General features: G+C 43.5%; 1 protein-coding gene across 2 annotated transcripts in view; it reads right to left on the reverse strand.

The window, feature by feature from the left end:
• The window catches only part of ABCA3 (ATP binding cassette subfamily A member 3), a 75045-nt gene that overhangs the window by 6736 nt on the left and 41862 nt on the right, over positions 1-26447 (reverse strand). For both annotated transcript variants that reach the window (XM_040356605.1, XM_040356604.1), the window contains 15 exons: positions 23995-24124; positions 23732-23886; positions 19662-19817; positions 17670-17880; positions 15837-15987; positions 13687-13785; positions 13410-13593; positions 11304-11610; positions 9639-9912; positions 9160-9364; positions 8073-8292; positions 3328-3486; positions 2606-2763; positions 1658-1786; positions 88-282 (listed from right to left, as the gene is read on the reverse strand). In XM_040356605.1, the coding sequence (XP_040212539.1) occupies positions 88-282; positions 1658-1786; positions 2606-2763; positions 3328-3486; positions 8073-8292; positions 9160-9364; positions 9639-9912; positions 11304-11610; positions 13410-13593; positions 13687-13785; positions 15837-15987; positions 17670-17880; positions 19662-19817; positions 23732-23886; positions 23995-24124 (2733 nt within the window). The remainder of the gene's footprint in view (positions 1-87; positions 283-1657; positions 1787-2605; positions 2764-3327; positions 3487-8072; positions 8293-9159; positions 9365-9638; positions 9913-11303; positions 11611-13409; positions 13594-13686; positions 13786-15836; positions 15988-17669; positions 17881-19661; positions 19818-23731; positions 23887-23994; positions 24125-26447) is intronic.

Genomic DNA, 26447 nt, shown 5'->3' on the forward strand with positions numbered 1-26447 from the left:
ACACACACACACACACACACACACACACACACACACACACACACACACACACACACACACACACACACTTTGTATGATTAAAATCACCTTCTTCATGCTATGCAGGATACTGTATCCGTCAATATATGCATCCCCTGAGCTGACAGTTTCGTCCCCAGTCAGCATGCGGAATGTGGTGGTTTTACCAGCTCCATTAAATCCAAGCAAACCAAAGCACTCTCCTCGGCTAATGGCTAAAGACATGCGGTCAACGGCAAGGATGAAGTCACGCCGACCATACACCTTAAAAATAAGATTATACCAAGTTAGAGATCAATATTTTCATCTTTGTTCAGAATATGCAATTTTACTTGTATGGCTTTTCTATTTTACCTGTAGGAGCCAGTCAATTCCCTTTTGGAAGTCTTATAATTCATTTACCATATCCCATATACAACATTGACATACAGTATAACTTAATGCTTTTCAGTGTACCTAGAGCGATTCGCACAATTCCCCGTAACCTGCAGGAGACCACGTCCATACCCAATGCATACACACTAGAGCCAAATTAACCTACCAATATGTCTTTGGTTGAAGCCCATGCAAAACACGGGATGGACACAGCTTTTATACAATGGCTGGACGAAGGTAAAAAGTCACATTTGCATTAGCTAGTAGTAGTTAGTGACATTTACCTGGACTGGTAATGTTGACATAGAAGTATTTGTACAACACTTAACATTGCAGGAAAATTCCAGTTGAATGTGACTAAATACTAAAGCCCCTTTCACACGATCGCCCCGCTCAGATCCACCTGTCTGTTTTTCAGGCGGATCCGAGTGGGCCACCCATTGACTTCTATGGGCAGGTGGATGTCAGCGGATGTGTGTCCGCTAACACCCGCCTGCCATCCGATCCGACAAAATCCACTCAAAACAGACGGATGGCGATATGTTCACCATCAGTCCAAGCAGTCCGTTTTCATCCGATCTCCCCAACAGTGAGGCTCTGGCAGGTCCATCACTGCACAGTGAGTAAAGACGGACCTGTCATCCGCCTGCTCAGAGGGGATCAACAGAGCGATCTCCCGCTGAACAAGCAAAGTCCGTCCAGAGGATCCACCCCGTGTGAAAGGGGGCTAAGGCCTAATAGCTATATCACGATCTGGATAAATGAGAACCTTCAATGACACATTTGCATCGAAAAAAACTAAATTTAGAAAACGGAGCTCCAGGCTCCTTTAGAATTTTTTTTAATTCAGCAGCTACAAATACAGTAGTTGCTAACTTTTAATATTAGGACACTTACCTGTCCACGAATCCAGCGGTGTCTTCACCTGAGCCGATTTTTCAATCATCTCTCGGGTTCTACTGCCATCTCAGCTAAGGGAACCTGGCAGTGAAGCCCTACTGTGCATGTGCGAAGCGCGCTATGCTTTGTGAATGGCTTGGGGGCAGGGGAAGGAGGAGAGAGGCCGAACTTACAGTTGAGTTTGCCACCGATATCTCAGCCAGAAGTTGGTACTTATCAAAATCAGGTACCTGCTTCCCCCTCCCCCCCCCCGAAATGTGCAAAGCGGAGCATCCCCTTTTGGGTGGAGCTCCGGTTTAAATAAACAAAAGTACTTTTCTTTAACTGAATTATCAGAAAATGAAAGTCCCTTCCCAGGTCTCACCTTACTGAGCTCCTTGATTACTAAAGGGCTGCTGAGCGATTGCTCTACAGGAGACTCCAACACCTTCTTCCTCTCGTCTGCTACATCTCGGTCCTCTGGGGGAGAGACTGGAGATTCTGGGAGTGCTGACTGATAGAAACAGAAGGTGGAGAGATATAGGATTATGATATCAAAAAACAAAATGAAGGCAGATGCAAGGTGTATGTACTTTGTTCAGCCTCAAAAGAAATAAGACAGGTTACAAATTGTATGTAAACCCTCACCTTATAAAACAACCCAATAGAGTTTAGAATAGAAATGAAGGCAAAATATTTGTGTATAGATATAAAAAAAAAAAAAAAGGGGGGGGGGGGGGAAGCTATTTTTTTTTTTTAGAAGTGAGAACATTCCCTCTGTTCTCAGCTGCATAAGAGCTGGGGTAGAAGAAACAACAGTACACCGATCTTTCTAGTGAAAGGCTGTGCTGGGGGGGGGGGGTTAGGACAAGTCTGATCATTGGAGGAGAGCAGGCTGAGTTCCCAGCATATCTACAGAACTGACCACCTGTGCTCTCCTGCTTAGTGTGGCAAGTTTGAATAGAACAAATAAAAAAAAGAGGGACCAACAGGGGATTTCACACAAAGGAAGCAATACAAAGAGAACGGGATACTTTTTCATACAAGTACATGGTACAGCAGCCATGTATCATGGATATAAAATTTTGCTCCCTCCAGTGTACTGTATATGTTGGGAGCCCGTTTCTCCTCTAACAGAAGTAAGAAAATCGACCAACTATACAAGGAAGACACTAGCAAATGGCCAACTGATTATTTGGGTGTGCAGTAAGCAATCACGTTATTGATGTTTGACATACTAGCTATACCACTGCCACACCCGTTAACTATCTACAGTATTTAATTCAATCATAAATCAATCCATATTACTTTAACAAAATGAAATGTATTGTACCCAATAACGACGTCTAAACTGCCAAAGCTGGCAGAGGATTCGGCTCTCGATAATGAAGAGGAGACATAGAAAGGTAAGGCCCTGGACGGTCAGTGATGTCAAATATCGACCCACTCCCGGTTGAGAGAAAGAGTAGTAATTTGTTTGATAGCTGATGTCTGGAAGGAAAATGATGGTTACATCACTGAAATTATTCTTGACTCACATAATCCACACCATATAATAATAATAAAAAAATATATATTATAATTATATATACACACACACACACACACACACACACAAAAAAAAAAAAAAAAAACACACACACACACACAGTACAGTACAACCTTGGTTTGAGAGTGTTCTGTAAGACAAGCAAAATGTTTTAAGAAATTTTGCCTTGCTATACAAGCGATGTCTTGATATAAGAGTAACATCACGTCACACCTGAGTATAAAAAAAGAAGAGGAGCCTCTAAGTGTAGCAATATGGTTACATGTAATGAAGGTACAACATTTAGCAACTTATTGCTACACTTAGAGGCGCCTCTCTTCTCTTTTATACCCTGTAAAAAAAATGTTTTTATATACAAGTGCTTTGGATTACAAGCATGTTTCTGGAACCAATTATGCTCGCAATCCAAGGTTTTACTGTATTTACATTTTTAACTACTTCCAAAGCCTAAAAAAAGTACTTTAAGATTAGGAGCTTATGAAAGGTGATAGATGCTCATCACTCACTCAGCACTTTGCAGATGAATTCAGTTGGTATAGAGGAAGTGCAGAATTGCAGGAAGTGATAGTTTTGGTAGAAGTTACTAAATGCTCGCCCCAGACAATAATTGGGAAGCACCAAAAATACAAGGTCCAGGGTTTGAGACAGGTCCACCATGCCAAGAGCTGTTAAGAGAATTACAAATAAAGTATGAATGATGATTGGACACAAAGCATTACAATAGAAAGATAAATTCAAAGTTACTAATCACAAAAAATTCTATTATATATAAATATATATATATATATATATATATATATATATATATATATATATATATATATATATATATATATGCTACAGTAATGCAACAGCGCTCTTCCTCATTTAAAAAAAATATATTAATATATAGATATATATCTATATTTGAGAATGAATGAACATTAAAAATCACTATTACGTAGACTTATGTGATATACCGGAAAATAAATAACTAAATCACACTATAAATAAATAAATACATACATTATACGTATTGTGCTAAACACACACACATTTTTTATCAATTTTTATCTAAAAATCCACACTCAAGAAACAATAAAATAAGGTTTCCACCAACATTCATGTGCAATAAAACAAATCCAATAACAAAACCACCAGCAATAAATAACTTTAGGGTACCCACACTTTGTATCAGTCATTTTGTAACACACTTTTTTAAGACCTCTATAATCATAGACGGTCAAACGCAGCCTGTGTATAACAACAGATTTCACAGCACTCTTCTGCAACTGCCTCCAGTGCTCTCCTCCATAAGATGCACAATATAGCTCAAAACACAATAACAAACTCCATAGTGCTCACTGCATGCTTATTTTATTTAAAATCTGTGGTTAACAACCCCCATATCCTACCAGGGGTTGACAAATTTGCTTGGAATCTAGGAGCCAGATAAAAAAGTTAGGAGCCAGAAAACGCGCCTGTCCCGACGAGCTTGCGCGCAGAAGCGAACACATACGTGAGCAGCGCCCGCATATGTAAACGGTGTTCAAACCACACATGTGAGGTATCGCCGCGATTGGTAGAGCGAGAGCAATAATTCTAGCCCTAGACCTCCTCTGTAACTCAAAACATGCAACCTGTAGATTTTTTTAAACGTCGCCTATGAAGATTTTAAAGGGTAAAAGTTTGTCGACATTTCACGAGCGGACGCAATTTTGAAGCGTGACATGTTGGGTATGAATTTACTCGGCGTAACATTATCTTTCATAATATTAAAAAAAATGGGGATAACTTTACTGTTGTCTTATTTTTTAATTAAAAAAAGTGTATTTTTTTCCCAAAAAAGTGCGCTTGTAAGACCGCTGCGCAAATACTGCATGACAGAAAGTATTGCAACGATCGCCATTTTATTCTCTAGGGTGTTAGGATAAAAAATATATATAATGTTTGGGGGTTCTAATTAGAGGGAAGAAGATGGAAGTGAAAATAGTGAAAAATTACATTAGAATTGCTGTTTAACTTGTAATGCTTAACTTGTAATACCAACAGCCACCACCAGATGGCGCCAGCTTACACATCTGGAGTAATAATTTGCAATACCAACGGCTCACCACCAGATGGCGCCAAGCCAATTCGCCAGGACCCTATTTCTAGTCGCCATGGCGACCTGGCGCACGGGATTTGTCAAGCCCTGTATTAGGAGACAATAATTCAGCATATAAAACAAGTCCAAGGAGAAGCTGCCTATCACTGTTCCTCTGCCTGTGTGAATGGAGCGGCACTCAATAGGACCTGTGGGGAGGTGCAGTGTGGTATGGCGGCAGTAAACACACAGAGTCCAGTTGCAGACGCAAAACCGAAGTTCAAAAATTTACAACAAGCCTGGCAGGGTGGCACCTGACCAGGAACACTCACAGGATGCAAAGCTATATGTAGTAGAGCAGGTCTCAGGAATGCCAACAGCACCAGTCTTGAGGAGCGGAATGCAGCGTGGCCGATCCGTGCCCAAATGGGGAGGTTTCCAGGAAGAATGGGTTGTCTCTTATTTCTTTACTTGACTGGAATCTCTCCCCGCCACTAATCATCGTCCCTATCTGGCGGCTGACTTGTCCCTACACTACCCACATGAAAAATGAGCACCAAGCCTGGGAGCCAGGGCTTTAATTAGGCTCTACCTGGCCCAAGATGGATGCCAGAGTCATATGGAGTAGCGGCGTCCATTTGGATTGCTTCCCCAGTGACCCAGGAAATAATAGAGGAACCATGTTCCTCTTGACTTCCAGTCCAACTGTAATACCAATGTGGTCAAGCGCCTCCTACAGTGCATAAAATAGACTGCACCTGCCTACAAAGCGAACAGCATGACAACATCACCGAACACTCTCCACCTGACACACTGTGTCCCTAATGGACTTCCTTAGGAGGTCCTAGGATGCATTAATCTTTAAAATACATACCTCTTGACTTGTTACGAAGGTAACACGTAAATAATTACACGGACATAGGAAATTAATCTTTTAGCACTGGACCTGTTACAGCTGTCCACCTATTCTCATGTCTAACTAAACCGCAATACTTTAATCTATAAAATAGGATGCAAATCTGCTAGTAATATAATAATATATAATAATATATACTGGATCTAATCTCATCCATATATACTAACAATAAAAACAATGGATATACTATATATTTATATTAACACAAAATATAGGAACTTATTGTTATGCAAACAAGTAAAAGGATTGAACTGGCCACTCTGTAGTCCATATAGCGAATTAAATAGTTGGTTACAAAAAGTGACATGCAAAACAGCTGACACATTTCAGCAACAGCTTTTGTAACCAACTATTAAAATCGCTATATGGACTACAGAGTTGCCGGCTCGATCCTTTTACTTGTTTCTGCTGTAGTGTGTAAGCACACACGGAGCCTGAGCACCTAAAAGAGGATCCTGAAAATTGGACTATGAGTTCTCCGCTGTGTATGCCGTCTCTCTTCAAACTTGTTATGCTAACCAGCCATAAAAACATACACATTTACCAAGCAATGTCAAGAAAAATAAATAAATAATTAGATTATATATTATATATATATATATATATATATATACATACATACATACACACACACACACACACACACATCTCATATTCCTTAACGCCAATACCAACAAATATATATATTTGTTGGTATTAGTGTTAAGGAATATGAGGTGTTTGTGTGTGTATAAATATATATATATATATATATATATATATATATATATATATATATATATATATATATATATATATAAAATAAATATAAAAAAATAGTTTTTGAGAGAGAGCGAACGAGAGAGAGAGCGAACGAGAGAAAGAGCGAGAGAGATACCACCTGAATACAAAACATATACTGTGTATATATAATTTATGTACAAAAGCAATTCTAAAAATGTATTAATAAAAATTAATTAAAAGGGGTTTTCCACCTTTTTTTTAAGTTTATTAAAAGTCAGCAGCTACAAAAAGTGTAGCTGCTGGCTTTTAATAAACTGACACTTACCTGCTCCACGGCTCCAGCGACGCGCCGGCCGGGGCTCCGCTCCTCGCCCCCCCTCGCCGGCTGGCGTCTTCATTCTTAGTGTGGGCACCTGGCAGTGACAGCTTTCGGCTTCACGGCCGGGCACCCACTGCGCATGCGCGAGCGGCAGTGCGCATGCACAAGCGGCGCGGCGCCGTCCGATTGGACAGGCGCTTTCCTACAGGGAGGGGCTGTGAAAAGGCGATTAAGCTAATCGCCTTTCCAGCCCCTCGGCGGAAGGAGGAAGTGGGACAGGAAGTCCCCTTCTCCTGAAGCCCCCACTCCCCCCCCAAAAAAATTACATGCCAAATGTGGCATGAAAGGGGGCGAGGAGTGGGTTAAGCGGAGGTCCATTTTTAGGTGGAACTCCTCTTTAATTAATACCAGGGGAATTTTGAACACCCAGACTCCTAATCACCAGAAAAGCAGTTGCTGTCTAACCAAAAAACAAAACAACCTGAATGCAAGGAGTTTCGCACAAACAAACCTGCCAACACTACTATGATAACAAGCCTATAAAAAGGTAATAATTCAATGATGCAAATTCCAGCTGAATGTGGGGACTTAAAGCGGGAGTTCACCCATTTGTAAAAAAAAAAAAATTCTCCCCTTAGCTTCCTGCTCGTTCGGTCTAGGGGAATCGGCTATTTGTATTAAAATATGAGCAGTACTTACCCGTTTTCGAGCTGCATCTTCTTCCGTCGCTTCCGGGTATGGGTCTTCTGGAGCGGGCGTTCCTTCTTGATTGACAGCCTTCCGAGAGGCTTCCGACGGTCGCATCCATCGCGTCACTCGTAGCCGAAAGAAGCCGAACGTCGGTGCGGCTCTATACTGCGCCTGCGCACCGAGGTTCGGCTTCTTTCGGAAAATCGTGACGCGATGGATGCGACCGTCGGAAGCCTCTCGGAAGCCTGTCAATCAAGAAGGAACGCCCATTCCCGAAGCCCATACCCGGAAGCGACGGAGAGGATGCATCTCGTAAACGGGTAAGTACTGCACATATTTTAAAATAAATAGCCGATTCCCCTAGTAAAAACGAGCAGGAATCTAAGGGGGAAAAGTGCCCTCTAAGGGTGAACCCCCGCTTTAACATCACCATTTCCAGCTCAAAACTAAGAAAGGCACCAAATATTTTTCATCTGCCAGATTTACTATGAATGACAGGTGTATGGTAAATGTAACAGTAAGAGTTTGCCATTCCCACCTTGAATGCTCATGATAGTGACCGATAAGAAGCTGGCTGTGCCAGACAGAATGTTGAAGATGGTAAGTCGGGTGTATGCGGTTGCGGTGGAGGTGAATAGGAAGCTAAACAAGTACATGAGGGGAATGACAGCCCAGCCATAGAGCAGTAACATTATCATGACATCCACCAGGTGATGGTCATCTGTGTACGCCCGGACTTTGAAGGCCTGAAATACCACCTGTCAGAGAAAATATGAGTAGAAATTAGAAACGTGAAGCAAACAGGAAATGAGACGTCCTGCAAAATAACATGTAATGGAGACAAATAAAAATATGGAATGCCCAAGCAAAACTATGTGGTGCCTTAGGAAACAATGTGCATCTAAAAATCATACATTGTTTTGGGAGTTTTGGGTGAAGTGGTTTGCTATTAAGGGAGATTTACTCTCTACATTTGTCAAAGGGACTGAATGAGAGGGTGAATCTCCCCCGGAGACCAAGATCAAATAAAAGTTCTAACCCATCATCACTTATTCCCAAAAATAAAATAAATAAAAATAAAGAAATGGACCTTGGAGGTAGTTTTAACGACCTATATTGATCCAGAATAATAAAAAAAAAACTAACTCCTAATGGAACAGATGCTTATTCAGTCTACAGTTTATAAAAATGTCAGCTACCTGTCTTAAATAAAAAATGTACTGAATCAATAACTCCCTATTAAAAAACAAATGTTCATGCTGCCCACAGCAATCAGTTTCCTTCTGATGTTTTAATCTGCCCTAGGAGCATAGAACAGGACAGTAGCTCTATGAGTTGTGGGAATGATGGAGGTCAGGGTGAGAAGGAGGGAAACTTAAGCTAGGTTCACATCTGTGCGGGTGGTTCCCGCTGCGGATACGCACCTCTTCCTGCAGCCGCAATCACCCACACAGAAAAACACACTGGATGTATGCGGGCGTAAATAATCCTAATAGCACGCTGCATGCATTGGAAACTTGCAGCCCCCATGCGGGCTGCGATTCCAGCAATAGTGCAGGGACCGAACAGACTCACTCTATGTTAATTGTAAACCTTGACTACAGACACCGGCAAAGCCCACTTACCAGCATCAGAGCACATGGGATTAAGAAGTTGAGAAGGTCCCAGGTCAGGGCGGACAACCAATAGCTGAAGGAAGAAGCTCCACTAACAAACTGTACATGTTTTGACTTTATAGCTCTTTCTCCAACAAGAAGCAGAGAAAATGTGCTGGCCAAAGAGGCCATTCCATAGAGCAGGTTGATGGCAATGGCAAAACCAGTCTGAGCCCTGTAGGGAATAAGGAACAAATTGGATAAATGAAGCAGCAATAATATTGCAAACAGTCTTGCATGGTTTGTTATAAGCAGTACAGTTAGCCTCACCTGCCAATTAAACTGTAATCCTAAATGCGCTAAAAAACAAAATCCTCCCACCGCTTCCCACACAGCTCATTTTCCCGAAGAACCATAAATACCGCAGACATGATACTACACTAGTGAAATATTGACTCTCTACAAGCCTAGTGTTCTGTAGGGTCTAGTCTTGCTCCCTATCCACTTACTCAAGCAACTGATCCCGTGCAGTTTCTGTAGTGTTCCGTGGCTGGGGGTAGTTGGTCACTGAAAGTGAGGCGTTGGGGCCAGCAACTAGCCTGAACAGGGCATTATCAACCAGAGCAAGAGCAGCAGCTACGGCGTGAAAGGCCTGGTTGTTAAAACGTGCAATGATGCGGACATGCGAGTTAACACTCTGGATCTCTGCAGCACAGAGACAGTGCTCTGCGAACAGGGCTCCCTCTTCAGAAGCCTTAGCCAGGAGGTAGTCATCAAGGTCACCTAAAAAAGACAATGATAATATAAATTTAAAATCAAAGAATTTAACTCTCTGCTATAAACCTGGGATCACAATGAATGGAAAAAGACCAAAGAAGAAACCTGTTACTTGACATGTCCAAGTAATGTGATTGGCTACTCCTCCAAAGTTTTCTCTGTAGTGTTAGACGGAGTGAACTTTGTGGGACACGGTATGCCCTATATCGCAGCCTGCAACACACTGTGGTGTACAGTGGAATCTGCTCTCTGCTTTAAATAGGTTTCTTTTAAAAGGGATTATTTTATTGATGACATATAAAAAGTAAAACAGAGTGAACCCTTATCACTGTGGCATCTGGACAGATCATATTAATTAATCCTATCCCTTAAATTCTATCAGTTCAGTACACACTTTGTTCAACAGTACCAATCTCTGATAAAAAGAGGGACCCGCTGAACCCCAAAATGCATTGGCTTTTCATGATATAAGAGCCAGAATAAATTTCATCTGGACTATAAAGATTCTGCTTTTTTCCTCCTTTAGCCTTGCACACACAGTCCCTACTCAAATAAAGGGGTGACCTTTGGCCATCCCTGATGGGAGATCTGCCTAAGGAGAATCGTTCCCTGTATGATTGGTGACCCCAAAAAATGGGGACTAGAAGGGATCACCTAGGGCAAAGGAATACTTACATATACCTGATGCAACCAGTACCCACCATAGAAGAGAACTTATGGTTAGGTGAGGCAAGCCTTGGACTTGTTGTCCACTACCGATGAAGCCTCTCTGGGGAAATAACGAACAAAACCTCCAATCCTATGTTGATCCAGGTATCATCTGCTCTAAGTGAGATGCTGTGATGGAAGGACCAAGTTTGACCATCATATGCTTTCACCGAGGGGGAGCGAGCCCCTCAGAAAGACTCCTCAACAATGGAGTCATTGCAGCAAACCCCTATCATAGTGGGGAACGGCATGCACTTGATGGTAGTAGTTGGGGGACTACCCAAAACTATAATACCCAGCCTGTCACCCAACATCGTATTGGATGAAAAAAAAAAAAACAATCTACAGGAACAAAAATATCTCTTTGTCCAGAGCAAAAATCCATCGACCATAAAAAAAATAAAAATCTGTTTATAGGAACAAATTTCCTGAAAAAAAAAAAGGAGGAGAAAAAAAATCCTATGCACTTACTCATAAGCGCTAAGAAAAAACTGAGCTATGTGTTGCAGATAGTGGGTTTGGCTACCGGCAGCGACCCACCCCGTGGGTGGACTTTTAGCTTAATTTGCACCTAGCGTCTTGGCCCTGCAGATGGCAACATCAAACCTGTCCATGTAGATTGTCATGTCTTTCAATGAACAGAAGAGAAACTAGGTCATATGATAGAGAGCTGCAATCCTGAATCTTACCTATTACTTCTTGTGACTCCACATAACGTTCATCAAGCTGTTCTTTAAAGGTCTCTGCCAGGGTCTGTAGCAAGAGGGAAGCGTTGGGAGGAACAGAGTATGGCACTGCTGTGTACCCGTAAGGTGCCAAGCTCATTTCCAGGGCTGGAGAATCCTGTGGTCCAGGGAATGTCTTTGCTACTACCAGAGCCAATGTCGTGAATACCAATGGTACCAGGAACTGCCCCACCACCATCTTCCAGTTCCTCCAGCTGTAGGCAGCACGCTTCATGAACAGAGCATAAAACTGCTGACACCAGAGGTACATCTACAAAAAATGAAAATATGGATAACCTATTTAGGTAAATGGAACTGAATAGAAAAGGATCCAAAAGTAAAATGGGAGTTGCTTATGTTTAAAGGAACAGGTTATAAGACTTGACATGCACATACTTGTTTCAGATCAGTGAGTCACCAAATAGTAGCGGGTAAGGATGATCGCTCCGGAACCTTTGCTGCCAAACACACATAAGCAAAATCTCTATCCTTACACGTTCCTTTCACAAATACAGTAAATCATGACTACATGGTGGTATGAGAGGATCCTCTTCACTGTGTCATTAACTTCATCTTCAAATGTTTTAAACATCTTTCAAGAAGAAAACCTTCACCCTATAATAGGACCTACCTATAGGTACAGGACATATCTCCTAAACATGCACAGTTTAGAAGACATTTACTTTTACAGCAGCCGGTGAGGTCACTGTGCCATCCATTCAGAACTCTGTGCTGCAGCCATACCTCTGGCGCAAAGGAGTGACATCGTGGCCAGTCATACAGCCAAAGCTTGCGCAACATGGAAGGAAGACCGCGTGAAGATGGAAGCTTCTACAGCGGTAACAGGCAAGTATGTCATAATGTGCTAGTATGCAGTGAATTAAACTACCCGGGCCCAATTGTTTTTTTTTTTTTTTTGGTGCAGTTTACTACCGCTTTAAGCCTCATGTCTATGGCCATCTTTAAGCCTGGAAAAATAGACCGACACAATTTTAATACATTTGCTTTGGAGGCCAGCTAACAGTTAATGAACCAATAGATTCAACCTTTAAGGAAACGTATTCTGTGATCGTGTATGGAGGCCATAATTGGTGACCTCTCCTTCTGAAAATACATATTCACTGTCTCAGACCAAGTATGATGCCTCGTACACACGACCGGGTTTTTCGGACGGGAAAACTGAAAGAGAGCTTTTGGCTGGGAATCCCGGCCGTGTGTATGCTCACTCGCAGTTTTTCCCGACGGAAATCCCGAGCGTGTGTACGAGGCATGAGGTTAGGGTTTGGCGTTAGGGGGTTAGGCAGGAACAAAGATTGTCTCTGGACAGCCACACTCTGAACAAATTGTAGCCTTTTATTGAAAGAAGGACAGCACTACAAGTCACAGCAAAATAAAACCTGACATCTGACGCGTTTCGCACTGAAACTAGTGCTTAGTCATCAGCTATGATGTCTGCAACAGAGGATATTCATCTGGGTTCCCACCTGGAGCAGCTATTCCCTTTCCCGTTAGGGGGTTAGGGCTAGGGTTTCCCATTGAAGAATATGGCTAGGACTCAGGAATTGGAACAGGGACCTCCGTCAAAGGTCAGAAGGCGGGTTCCCAGAGGTCAAAGGTCACAGGGCGTGGCTGACCCACCCCCCACCAAAGTGTACCGCCCACCCCAACTAAGTCGGGTAATGAACAAGTCGGGGAATAAACAAGTCGAATTCTGACCCTCCAGATCCCCCATACCTGTTTCAGGTCAGTGACTTCAAAAAGTACCGATATCAGAGACAGCCAAGCAGCTATATTTTCAAAAGGGGGTCAGCAATGGCAACCCAATTGTTTTTTTGTTAGTATTGAGGATTTTTTAGGTTTCCCTAGGCATTTCTAGGTTTCAAAAGTTTTAGCATACAAGAAAAGCTCTTGGTTACAGAAGCCACACATGAAAAACAAACAGTACATCCAAAGAAAAAAATAAATTGATGCGTTTCATCTGTTCTCCTATACGATTCAGTGGTTGGCAAGAGACTGTAATAAATAATCTTTGTGAAATACCAAGCAATGGTCTGCATCAAATTTCCTTACCCCGTCGTTAAGTTTGATGCTGGAGCAGTCTTCAGTAATAAGGGTTCCGCTGTCTTCAGTGCAGTCACTCATAGAGCAAGACTCTTCTGCTGCCCAGTCATTAGTCCTACGCTCATGCTGGTACTGAAGGGCCGGAAGCTGGATTGCCTGTATATCCAGACTGGAGTCCACTAGTTTCCCCACTCTGTATAATATAATGATAGTTACATTTCAAAGGATCTGTTTTGGGATCAGTAATTACACAGTGATAGTATGGAGAGTAAGATGAATATCTCACCTCATAAACACTTCTTCCATGGTGGTAATAGAAGCTCCATAACTAGCAATACCCAATTCACCTCTACGGGTCTCAAGTTCAGAGAAAAGCTGTTCAAACCTAAAAACAGCGAATGGTAATTAAAATACTGATAGATAATACACAAAGGTTGTGTTCTAGATAAAAAGCTATTAAAGTGGTTTGCAAATGTTAACTTTCATAAAATAACAAACATGTCATATTTGCTCGCTCTGTGCAATAATATGGCACAGAACAGCCCCAAACCTCCTCTTCTGTGGTCGCCTGCTGGTGCGGGTTGCTATAGGAGCAGATATGCAGGCTCAATTCTGAGCCAAGCTGTATGTGTTTATAGACACACATAGTGTGGGTCAACCCCACCCCCACTCCCTGCTCACAGAATTTGACCAACAGCAGCAGCAGCCAATGGCTGCTGCTGCTCTCAGCCAAGCCTGTGAGAGCCTATAAGAGGGAAGAGACAGGAGAAGAGCTCCTGCAAATGGCACAGTACTGAATTCGGGGGGGGGGGGGGACTCGGGTAAATGTTTAGGGGGGGCTGTGGGGGAGCTACTATTGAAAGGTTTTTGTACCTTAAAGGGGTTGTAAAGGTACAATTTTTTTGTCCTAAATAGTTTCCTTTAACTTAGTGCAGTCCTCCTTCACTTACCTCATCCTTCCATTTTTATTTTTCTGTCTGTAACTACACACAGTAATGCAAGGCTTTCTTCCTGGTGTGGAGTGTCATGCTCGCCCCCTCCCTTGGACTACAGGAGAGTCAGAACGCTCTCTACGTTGCAGATAGAGAAAGGAGCTGTGTGTTAGTGGGCGTCCTGACTCTCCTGTAGTCCAAGGGAGGGGGCGAGCGCGACACTCCACACCAGGGAGAAAGCCTTGCATTACGGTGTGTATTTAAAGCGGTGGTTCCCCCTAAAACAAAATTCTAACAATACATTCGGATGTCTGCTTACACTGCGGGTAGGCTGGCTTTTGTTTTTTTGTTTTAGTACATACCTCGATATCGCAGTTTCCTCGCTTGGCGGTGGGCGTTCCTAGTTGATTGACGTTCCTCAGACGGGCGCATACTGCGCGTCACGACTTTCCGAAAGAAGCCGAACGTCGCTGCGCAGGCGCCGTATAGAGCCGACTCTATACGGCGCCTGCGCAATGACGTTCGGCTTCTGTTTCCAACAAAGGTGGATTTTCACTATATGAGTAAGTTATTGTAACAATTCACTTATATTGTATAATGCAAAAATGGTAATCGTGGGTCGCAAATATGTTTAACAAAACCAAAACGTGTCTAACAAAACAGGAAACTTGGGGCCAGATTCACGTAGGTGAGTGGCAGCGTAACGTATCGTAGATACGTTACACCGCCGCAAGTTTTCATCGCAAGTGCCTGATTCACAGAGCACTTGCAATGAATACCTACCCCGGCGGCCTCCTGCGCAAGGCGCGCCAATTTAAATGGGCAGTGTGCCATTTAAATTAGGCGCGCTCCCACGCCGGACCTACTGCGCATGCTCAGTTTCGCAATTCCCGTCGTGCTTTGCGCGCCGTGACGTCATTTTTTCGAACGGCGACGCGCGTAGCGTACTTCCGTATTCCCGGACGTGTTACGCAAACGACGTTAAATTTTAAATTTCGACGCGGGAACGACGGCCATCCTTTATACAGCAATACGATTGCTGTGTAAAGTTAGGGCAGGTCAAATACTGACTAACTTTGCGACGGGAAACTAGACTAGCGGCGATGTAGCGAACGCGAAAATCCGTCGTGGATCGCCGTAACTCCTAATTTGCATACCCGACGCTGGTTTACGACGCGAACTCCCCCCAGTGGCGGCCGCTGTACTGCATCCTAAGATCCGACAGTGTAAAACAATTACACCTGTCGGATCTTATGGATATCTATGCGTAACTGATTCTATGAATCAGTCGCATAGATAGAAACAAAGATACGACGGCGTATCAGGAGATACGCCGTCGTATCTCTTTGGTGAATCTGGCCCTTGATTCACTCCTTTAGATGGTCATGCAATGTATGCCGAGGCATTGGTTAGACTGGCTCTGTTGTATGGGAGGATTGTCATCCAATCAATGTCAATTGTACCTGTAAGCGTAATAACGAAACTTTTGTTACAGGCCACTTACTGGTTGGTATTCTCCTTGGGTAAGATGTATGACAATTCTGCCCCAGCATTGCTCTCAAGAATGGCGTTGGGCACATAACTGGTAACAAGTTCTGTGATATCTTCCACCTCACAGTTTGGCTCCTTCACCATCACCATATGGTATCCAGCACCTGTACACAAAATAGGGTATTACACTGGGAGAGCCTATTGACACAGCACAGGTTATTCAATGATGGCATTTAAAAAAAACAAAAAAACACACATTTGGATATATCCTAAAATCTGATATCAGGTACAATAGAATTATTGCACATTTCAGTTACCGGTTTGATATTAGGTTTACTTTCCAAAGTCACCCCTTAGGTTCACTATACTTTATTTGTACACAATGGTTCAATAGATTCTTTTTTTATGTTTCCTAATAAAATATTTTGTGCATTATGGTGGTACTGAGATTTTAATTAATTTGAGATGTATAGCAGGATTGTTTTTGTAAACCTAGTACTTTTTTATATGTAATTCTATGTAGTATGTTGATATACCTTTTTGTGTAGTCTCCTGTTTTATACAAATTCGGACTTGTATATCCTTAATTTATTTAAAGGTTAAAATAAACCAGCAGTGCTTAAAAATAAAATGCATCAAGTAAATATTACCAGACATTTGAAATGTAAAACATGAGTACCCCCCCCCCCCCTCTCAACATTGCATAATAGGATACAGAGTGAGGGGTAGTATATACAGTACAAGGCCGGTGCTACTAATAGGCAGCCGCCTAGGGTACCCGGCCACTGGTGTTCCCACTCCCTTCTCTCTGCAGCAAGCAACCAAGTCTCAGCATCAGCAGGCAGCCGCCGCTCCATTCGCACATAGTGTCAGAGTCACAGCGGTGGAGGACTGTGTCCGTTTCGGCGCTGGTGAGGCTTCATTTCATGGGCGCTGGTGAGGCTGCATTTCATGGGCGCTGGTGAGGCTGCATTTCATGGGCGCAGGTGAGGCTGCATTTCATGGGCGCTTCATTAAAAAGGTGCGGTTTACATGGGCAGGGAAAAGGGGGTGGAGCCAGGGGGGGCGGCAAAATTAGGTTTCGCCTAGGGCAGGGGTGCCCAACCTTTTGAAGCACGAGGGCCACTTAAGCAACTTGGTAACCAGTTGTGGGCCACAATGAGCAGAGCAGGCGGATGAAGGGTTACGACTACTCTATAGGCCCTCCGATCCACCCAGATGGAAGGGGACAAATTCCCTTCTGTTTTTCGGGTTTGGAGGTAGGCGCGGGTAAACAGACATCTGTCGCTCTATAGAGGTGAATTGAGGGTCCCATTTGGTTGGGCTGATCGCGTGAAAAGGGCCTAAGACACACTTTTCACACTGATGTGCTACGGTTTACCCACACCCACTGTGTCTATACTGCGGGTTAGCTTAACTTTGCCATAGACTCGGCCTGTGGCAAAAGCTAGCGCTGTGGAGGAAGCATCGCCTTATGGGGCTCTGCTCCGCAACCTACGATCTGGGCTTGCCAACCCGCCATTCCAGATCAGGAGGTCGTGGGCCACAACAGAGGTCTCCGCGGGCCACATGTGGCCCCCGGGCCACTGGTTGGCCACCCCTGGCCTAGGGTTTTAAAACTCCTTGTACCAGCCCTGATACAGTATGTTTACTTTCAAAAAGCTATTGTTGGCACAAGCGGGTTGGCTTGCTCCATTTCCTATCACTACAATTCTTTTAAACAAAAAGGCATATTGAAACATCGCTGGTGGTCCAGCACATGAACATCATGCTAGCCAATTACACAGGTAACTGATGTGTACTGATGCAATCCTATATAAAATAGAGAAAATCTCCCTTTTCTCACCGTATTTCCTTTTGAGGAAGAGAGAAGATCCACAGCACTGCAGCTGCCCCTGGGCCAGGATGCCGATTCTGTCTCCCAGCAGATCTGCTTCATCCATGAAGTGTGTCGTAAGGAGGATAGTGCGGTCATGTTTGTGCTGACGCAGAAGCTCCCATGTGTCCCTGCGAGACGCTGGGTCCATTCCTGAAGTGGGTTCATCCAGCATCACAACCTGTCACAGAATCACATGGTATTACAGATAGTGGCAGAGTCACATAAATCTCTTTCCCACAAAGAGGGTACAATGGCAGCTGCTTCACTAAAGTTCTTACACTGTCTTTTTCAGAATCAACCGTATTGAACAAGTTTGAGAATATAAACAAGGTGATATGAGGTGATGGGCCTTGGTCTTTGTTTCAGTCTAACACACCTGGCCTTTAAAGAGTTCTTAGGGCCAGATCCACAAAAGGGATACGCCGGCGTATCTACTGATACGCCGTCGTATCCCTGTTTCTATCTATGCGACTGATTCACAGAATCAGTTACGCATAGATATTCCTAAGATCCGGCAGGTGTAATTGTTTTACACTGCCGGATCTTAGGATGCAGTACCGCGGCCGCCGCTGGGGGGAGTTCGCGTCGTAATCCAGCGTCGGGTATGCAAATGAGGAGTTACGTCGATCCTCAAAGCTTTTTCGCGTTCGCTACGTCGCCGCTACGTTAGTTTCCCGTCGCTTAGTTACACTTTTGTGAGGCAGCCCTACTTTTACACAGCAGGCGTACTGCTGTGTAAAGTATGGCCGTCCTTCCCGCGTCAAATTTTTAAATTTTACGTCGTTTGTGTAAGCCGTACGGGAATACGGAAATACGCTACGCGCCGTTCAAAAAATGACGTCACATCGCGCAATGCACGTCGGGAGCATGCGCAGTACGTCCGGCGCGGGAGCGCGCCTAATTTAAATGGGACTCGCCCCATTTGAATTGGCCCGCCTTGCGCCGGACGGATTTGAGTTACACCGCCGCAAATTTCCAGGTAAGTGTTTTGTGGATCGGTACCTAACTTAGGAAATTTGCGGCAGTGTAACTTAAATCTAAAAAGTTACGTTGCGCTGCCGGGCTGTGGATCTGGCCCATAATTCTTAAGTGCAGTACCACATTATATCTAAAGAAATTAAATTTTGGACTTCACGGATACAAAGAGGGCAAGAGATAGTATAACAATACCAAAAGATTTATTACAAACATATAAAATAAAATTCCACATGCCGATCCCGTAGAACTGGCATTTTCAATCAGAGAAGGCTACTAGATTTCTAAACAGACCGTCCGTGTTCATCCGAACCCCCATAGGGGAGAGTGGAGAAAAGACAGGGCGGTCCCTGCACAGTGTGCGGGGACCGCCCTGTAATTTGCCGGCTCAGCGGGGATTAACGGAGCGATCCCCGCTGAGCAAGCGGAGCATACGGAGGCGGATCATTACTGATCCGTCCCGTGTGAAAGGGGCCTATGTAATTTGTTATGTTCTCTTTGTCTTGTTTTTTCTTGTTATATGTCTTTTTAATGATCATTTAATGTTTGAATGATCGAGTGATTTTATATATTCATAATAAATATTTTGTCTATGTACTGATGTGTGGAGTGACATTCACAGACATGACTAGGCATGATGGGAATTGTAGTTCCTGAACAACTGGAGGGCCGTAGTTTGAAGACCCCTGGGCTAGTGTATGGCCAGCATAAGATACAGTATAGTCCAGTAGGACCTTCCTGTATTATGAAACATCCTCTTTATGTAAATTCCAATCAAAATATTTGCAAGAAATAAAATAAAAAAAGTTGATAAGGCATGAAAGATCTTTAAACTTTTCTGTAAATATATTGACATTTACTTTGAAATATACATAGCTTTGCAACAAATGTTTTTTTATGCTGACTTTGCATCTTTTAAAACACTGCTAGTAAAGCAGTTGAAACTCCCCCTTAAACTCCACACTCCCATAATGACTTTTATACCTTGGATCCTCCTATTAAGGCGATGCCTATGGAGAGCTTGCGGCATGTACCCCCAGACAGCTGGGTACTCAAAGCTGAGCGTTTCTCTTCAATCCTTAGGATTTGCAGGATCTTATCTACTTCCTCCGGACAACGCCAGCGTGGACATCCTTTTAACTGTAAGAGTACAGAGAGAAGTCAGAGACTTTGCGCGGTGAAGACTATTCTTCTTACTGGATCACAGAGATGAACAATGTCTAAACTACAAACAGTGGGCCTGATTCTCGTAGCATTGCCTATCTTTAGGCGGGCGTAGCGCATCTGAGATACACTACGCCGCCATAACTTAGAGCGGCATGTCCCGTATTCTCAAAGAACTTGCGCTTTAAGTTACGCCGGCGTAGTGTAACTTGGCCGGCGTAAGCCCGCCTAATTCAAATGTGGAAGTGGTGGGTGTGTTTTATGGAAATGAATCGTGACCCCCACGTAATTGACGTTTTTTTCTAACGGCGCATGCTCAGTATCACGTCAAATTTTCAAAATAAATTGCGCCCGCTCATTGCTTAGTCGACATGAACGTAACTTACGTCCAGCCCCATTCTCGGACGACGTACGCAAACGACGTAACACGTGAAAAATTTGACGCTGTTTTGACGTCCATACCTAACATTGGTACGCTTCATCTACGCCTCATAAAGCAGGGGTAACTTTACGCCCAAAAAAGCCTAACGTAAACAACCTAAAAAAAAAAAAAAAAAGCGCCAGCCGCACGTACGTTTTGAGAATCGGCGTATCTAGCTCATTGCCATATTCAACGCGTAAATCGACGGAAGCGCCACCTAGCGGCCAGCGTAAATATGCAACTTAGATACGACGGCGTAAGAGACTTACGCCAGTCGGATTTAAGACAAATCTATGCGTAACTGATTCTAAGAATCAGGCGCATAGATACGACACCTCAAACTCAGAGTTAGGACGGAGTATCTGGAGATACGCCGGCGTAACTCCTACGAGAATCTGGGTCAGTGTCTTCATGCTTAAAGTTGATGTAAACCCAAAAAATGTTATGTTAATCATAATATGAGGTGATCCACAGTATAAAAAATGAGAAATCCACCCCTCCCCCACATAACACATCCTGGTAATATACAATGAACTGTGGATCACCTCATATTATGATAAACATAACATAACGTATGATAAAACATGTCCAAGCTAGATATGTAAATAACCTGTCACTCAAAGCAAGGAGAGAGGAAAGGACTTTTTATTTAGACAGGTTTTTATCTGGGAGTCTGTTCATTTTCACTGAACAATAAAAGAGGATTGCTCAGAGCTGGATTAACTGTGTGGCAAGACTGGGCACGGATGATAGGAAATCTTATACTCTTATGCTCAGGGTACATCCACTTTAAGCTCAGGGTTACCGACTTGCAGAAAAACAAAATTGATTTTTGTTGGTCAATACGGTTATAAATATTTCTAAGACGCGGTTACCAGAGTATGCTAAGCTTTCTAAAGCCTCGTACACACGATCCGATTATCCAACGGGAATTGTGTGATGACAGGCTGTTGTTGGATAATCCGACCGTTCGGATTTTCCACCAACAAATGTGGGATAGCATTTGTCTGCCAACAAATGTGTGTTGTCGGATCATCCGATCGTGTGTACACAAGTCCATCGGTCAAAACTCCAAAGTACAAACACACATGCTCAGAAGCAATGCTAACCATAACACAACATTAGAAGTTGCCCAAAGGGTGGCGCTAAAGAGCTGAAAAAACACGTAGTTTTGTGTTTGTTGGCTGGCAATTCTTTGTCATTTGTATGCAATACGAGTTCCTGGCCAACGCCCTTTGGACAAAAGTCCTACGCTTTGTCCACAGAAAATCCGATCGTGTGTATGAGGCTTAACACAGAAATGTCAAATGAGGCATCTGGCATCTAAAGGACAGGAAGAAGGGCTTATTACCTGGAAGGGGCTTGACTTGTACCAAAGATGAGTACCAGCGTACAGCATGGGTCTAAGATCCAAAGAGTTCCACTGGAAGAACTGATGAATAGGAAGGTACCTGCGGCATGTCAGCACTTTTGCTTAAGCCCGCCATAGATGGATCGAATCTTGGCCGGTTCAGCAGGGACCAGCTGAGATTTGATCCATCTATGGGCAGGCTGGTTGTACTGAAGTTGATCATGTGACTTCATTACAACCAGCCTGTCAGATTTTTTCATGTGATCGCTGCTGCCAGCTATAGCCACCAGCAGTGATTATTGTGCTCTGCCAGCAGGGAAGGCTTCCCGCCAGCAGAACACAATAGCTCTGCGGGAGGGATTCCCCCATCAACATTGACTGTGTTGATGGGGGGAAAAAAATAAAAAAATCAAGCAATTTTCTTTCCTGCAACCCATGGCTGCAGGAAAGAAAATTGCTTAACATATGGCCTGCCTTATAAATTAGACCAGGGGTAGGCAACCTCGGCCCTCCAGCTGTGGTGAAACTACAAGTCCCATGAGACACTGCAAGATCCTGACAATCACAGGCATGACTTTTAAAGACAGGGGCATGATGGAATTTGTAGTTTCACCACAGCTGGAGTGCCGAGGTTGCCTACCCCTGGGTTAGACCGTGCCCACATCAGTTAAATATATTCCAACAATCTAATTTAACCACTTAAGCCCCGGACCATTTTGTTGCTAAATACCCAGGCCAGGTTTTGCGATTCGGCACTGCGCCGCTTTAACAGACAATTGCGCGGTCGTGCGACGTGGCTCCCAAACAAAATTGGCGTCCTTTTTTCCCCACAAATAGAGATTTCTTTTGGTGGTATTTGATCACCTATGCGGTTTTTATTTTTTGCGCTATAAACAAAAATAGAGCGACAATTTTGAAAAAAATTCAATATTTTTTACTTTTTGCTATAATAAATATCCCCCAAAAACATATATAAAACAAAAAATTTCCTCAGTTTAGGCCGATAAGTATTCTTCTACCTATTTTTGGTAAAAAAAAATCGCAATAAGCGTTTATCGATTGGTTTGCGCAAAATTTATAGCGTTTACAAAATAGGGGATAGTTTTATTGCATTTTTATTAATTTTTTTTTTTTTACTATTAATGGCGGCGATCAGCGATTTTTTTTCGTGTATGCGACATTATGGCGGACACTTCGGACAATTTTGACACATTTTTGGGACCATTGTCATTTTCACAGCAAAAAATGCATTTAAATTGCATTGTTTATTGTGAAAATGACAGTTGCAGTTTGGGAGTTAACCACAGGGGGCGCTGTAGGAGTTAGGGTTCACCTAGTGTGTGTTTACAACTGTAGGGGGGTGTGGCTGTAGGACTGACGTCATTGATCGAGTCTCCCTATAAAAGGGATCACTCGATCGATGCAGCCGCCTCAGTGAAGCACAGGGAAGCCGTGTTTACATACGGCTCTCCCCGTTCTTCAGCTCCGGGGAGCGATCGCGACGGAGCGGCTATAAACGAATAGCCGCCCCCTCATCCCGGATCGCTCCTCGCGGGTATCCGACCGCCGCATGTAGCGAGGGGGGTCCCGATCGGACCCCCGACCCGCGGAAACGTACATGTACGCCCATCTGCCTGTACGTGCCATTCTGTGGACATTCATATACATGCGGCGGTCGGCAAGTGGTTAAACTAAACTTGTGTAGAGAGAAATCCAAGCTTTCATTTCCGACCTCCTTTTAAAAAATGCTAGCTGCCTGGCTCTTATGCTAAGTGAATGCAAACTTATCGCCTGAGTTACAAGCAGCCCTCTTTAATTTAATGCTTACTTTTAACATTCAAGAAGGTTTTTTGTGTTTGCAATACATCTGACAAATGGAATGTAGGAAATTATATTACATATGGGAAGCCAAAGCGTGTCTCCAATTTTATATACCTGTGACTAAACTGCAAATGAAATATAATAACAATTCTAGCTAATGTGTTGCATCGATGTGCTTCCTACAGATATATAAATGTGCACATACCCTAGTGCTGTAGAACCATGGTACACTAGTATTGGTGGTCACAGTTCACCAACCCATGGTTCTCCAGTATCACTATACTAGTTGACACTTACTGCTGCATAGAAATAAAGGTGTTCCTCCACAGTAAGTCCCTGAAACAGCACATCATGTTGCGGACAAAGCCCCAGATTACGCCTGATGAGAGAAGTGTCTTTTGAGATCTCATAGCCACCAATGTAACATTCACCAGATGATGGGGGTAAAAGGCCTGAAAAAAAAAAAAGGGGCAAAAAGAGTGACTCAAGTTAACATGTCAATTATACATTGCTAACTAGACATGAATGGAAACACAAAAAGATCATTAACCTCTGCTTACCTGTGAGCATGGACAATGTAGTACTCTTTCCTGCTCCATTGTGTCCCAGTAACACAGTTATCTGTCCCTCATACATGTTAAGTGTGAGATCCCACACAGCCACACGCTTCTTACCATTCACACGAAATGCCTGAAAGATAAAAAGAAATTGCCAGTTACTTTGAAAGAATTTCACTATACACTTGTTTCAAGTAAATGACTCTCGGATAGTGGTATTTTAGGAAGATCCAGGTTGTTTTTTCCCTTGCTGCTTGCATACAAACTATGGCGGCAGGCAGATAAGAATTCTGCTCTTTCGTCAAGTTAAAGTGGTTGTAAACACTCTCTGAGAACTTTCACCTACAGGTAAGCCTCGATTAAGGCTTACCTGTAGGTGCTTGCAATATCTCCTAGACCAGTGGTTCTCAACCTGGGGGTCGGGACCCCCTCGGGGGTCAAATGACGATTTGCCAGGGGTCACCAAATCCTGGGCTGTTCCTGAAGCCCGCGCCGCTCTCCTAACCTTTTTGCAGCCTCCCAGCAGGGCTGTCCCTGGAGCCTGCGGCCGCCCACTCAGCCTCTTCACAGCCTCCCACTAAGTTCATGGCATGGCTGGAGGGCAGAGACTAGAGGTCAGCTGACTGTTAAAGTATGAAGTGGGAGGGGCTGGAGGAGACCCTATCTCCTGATTTCGGCATAGGTGTCACTGCTGCAAGACACCACAAAGTTGGAAACACAGTGAGTAACGCTACCTGTGATTATAGTTGCCATTAAACAAGAAGAAAGATGTCTAGAGAGAGTGATGGGGGGGGGGGGGGGATTAGGATAGAGAGATGAAAGGGAAAGAAATGAGAACAAAGAGAAATGGTGGTCCATCCTAAAATGTGGCATAATGGGATTTAATACTGTATGTGTGGAAGGGACTCTTGCCTTGGGTGCCGACAACCCACGCTACAAAATAATTTTACTGTTAGGGGTCCCCACAACTTGGGAAATTTTATTAAGGGGTCACAGCACTAGAGGGTTGAGAACCACTGTCCTAGACCTACATGGTTTAGGAGATATTTGCAATAAATAATGCACGGATGTCTGCGGTGCATGCGCACTGAGCGTGCCGTTGCTGAATGTCATCGTGTTGTAAGTGTCGGCTCCCGTGCGCATGCGTGGGAGCGACGTCATCGCTGCTCCGGCCAATCACAGTGCCGGAGCAGCGATACCCTGAAGGAATAAGTGAAAGATGGACGCCTCGTGGAGGCGAGGAAATCAGGTACATCGCAGGCTTTGGTTTCAGGTAAGTGACAAATAATGGGCTACTATGCGATGCATACTAGCCCAAAGAGGAAGTAAACCCATCAGGGTTTACTTCCTCTTTAAAGACGAGAGATGGCTCTGTGTTTGGAAAATGAAATGTGCTCAGGTCATCTTTCCAACTTCAAATCAAGGACAAGGGATGTGTAGCAATGGGGATCATTTACTAAAACTGGAGAGTGCAAAATATGGTGCAGTTGTGCATGGTAGCCAATCAGCTTTGAAGTTCAGCTTGTTCAACTAGGCTTTGGCGATTAAACCTTGAAGCCAATTGATTTCTGTGCAGAGCTGCACCAGATTTTACACTCCCCAGTTTTAGTAAATCAACCCCAATTAGTCATCAGAAGCCATGCAAGAAACAGCAGAAGCCTGCATAGGCTGCATCTTGGAAAATTATTTCAGAGCCAGTCACTGCGTTTACCATATAGAATTCCTAAAACTGTCATAATCCATTGTTGGTTTAATTTCTTAAAAATGCATCTTTAGATTTTTAGCTAAATGAAAATGAGCAGATGAGAAACTACACTCTAAAATCATAATGTGATCTGTGGCATTAAATTCATCAACACATTCTATCCAGTATAGTTTTTAAGAACATCTAGCAGGACACAGAGTTGAAAGAAACACTATACATGTATTTTTAATATACAATGTATCCTCTCTTACATTTGGAGACTAAAGTGTGAATTAGCACTTTAAGAAAAAAAATGATTATTATTATTATACAGGATTTATATACCACCAACAGTTTTTCGATATAGAAGGAATAGGATCCTGCTTGTGGAGCTTACAATTTAAAGGGAAGGTAATTTTATTTTATTTTTTTATGCATGTTTTTTTTTTTTTAGTGTATTTTGTGCATGTACTCGAGAGAGGAGCCGGACTGCAGGAGTTGGGAGTAGGCAGGCCTCCCCCAGAGGCAATCTGCCACCTTTCTCCATGCCCCGGGTGGCAATGGCGGGTGTGTGAGGGGGTCCTCCCACATAGCCCACCCTACCTGCTCCGCTTTGAAGCCCAACGGGGCAGAGGGACTCCCTATAAGGGAGTGAGAGGATGTAGCCCGCTCAACCAGCCCCGTTAGTCCTTCGCCTCTCTTTTTAGAGACCGCGTGGTCAAAGTGCGTGCATGTTAACCCAATTTCGAGTGCGTGTAAGTGTGGTGTTTTT

The sequence above is a fragment of the Rana temporaria genome, chromosome 6, assembly GCF_905171775.1.
Source record: "Rana temporaria chromosome 6, aRanTem1.1, whole genome shotgun sequence".
Taxonomy (NCBI): domain Eukaryota; kingdom Metazoa; phylum Chordata; class Amphibia; order Anura; family Ranidae; genus Rana; species Rana temporaria.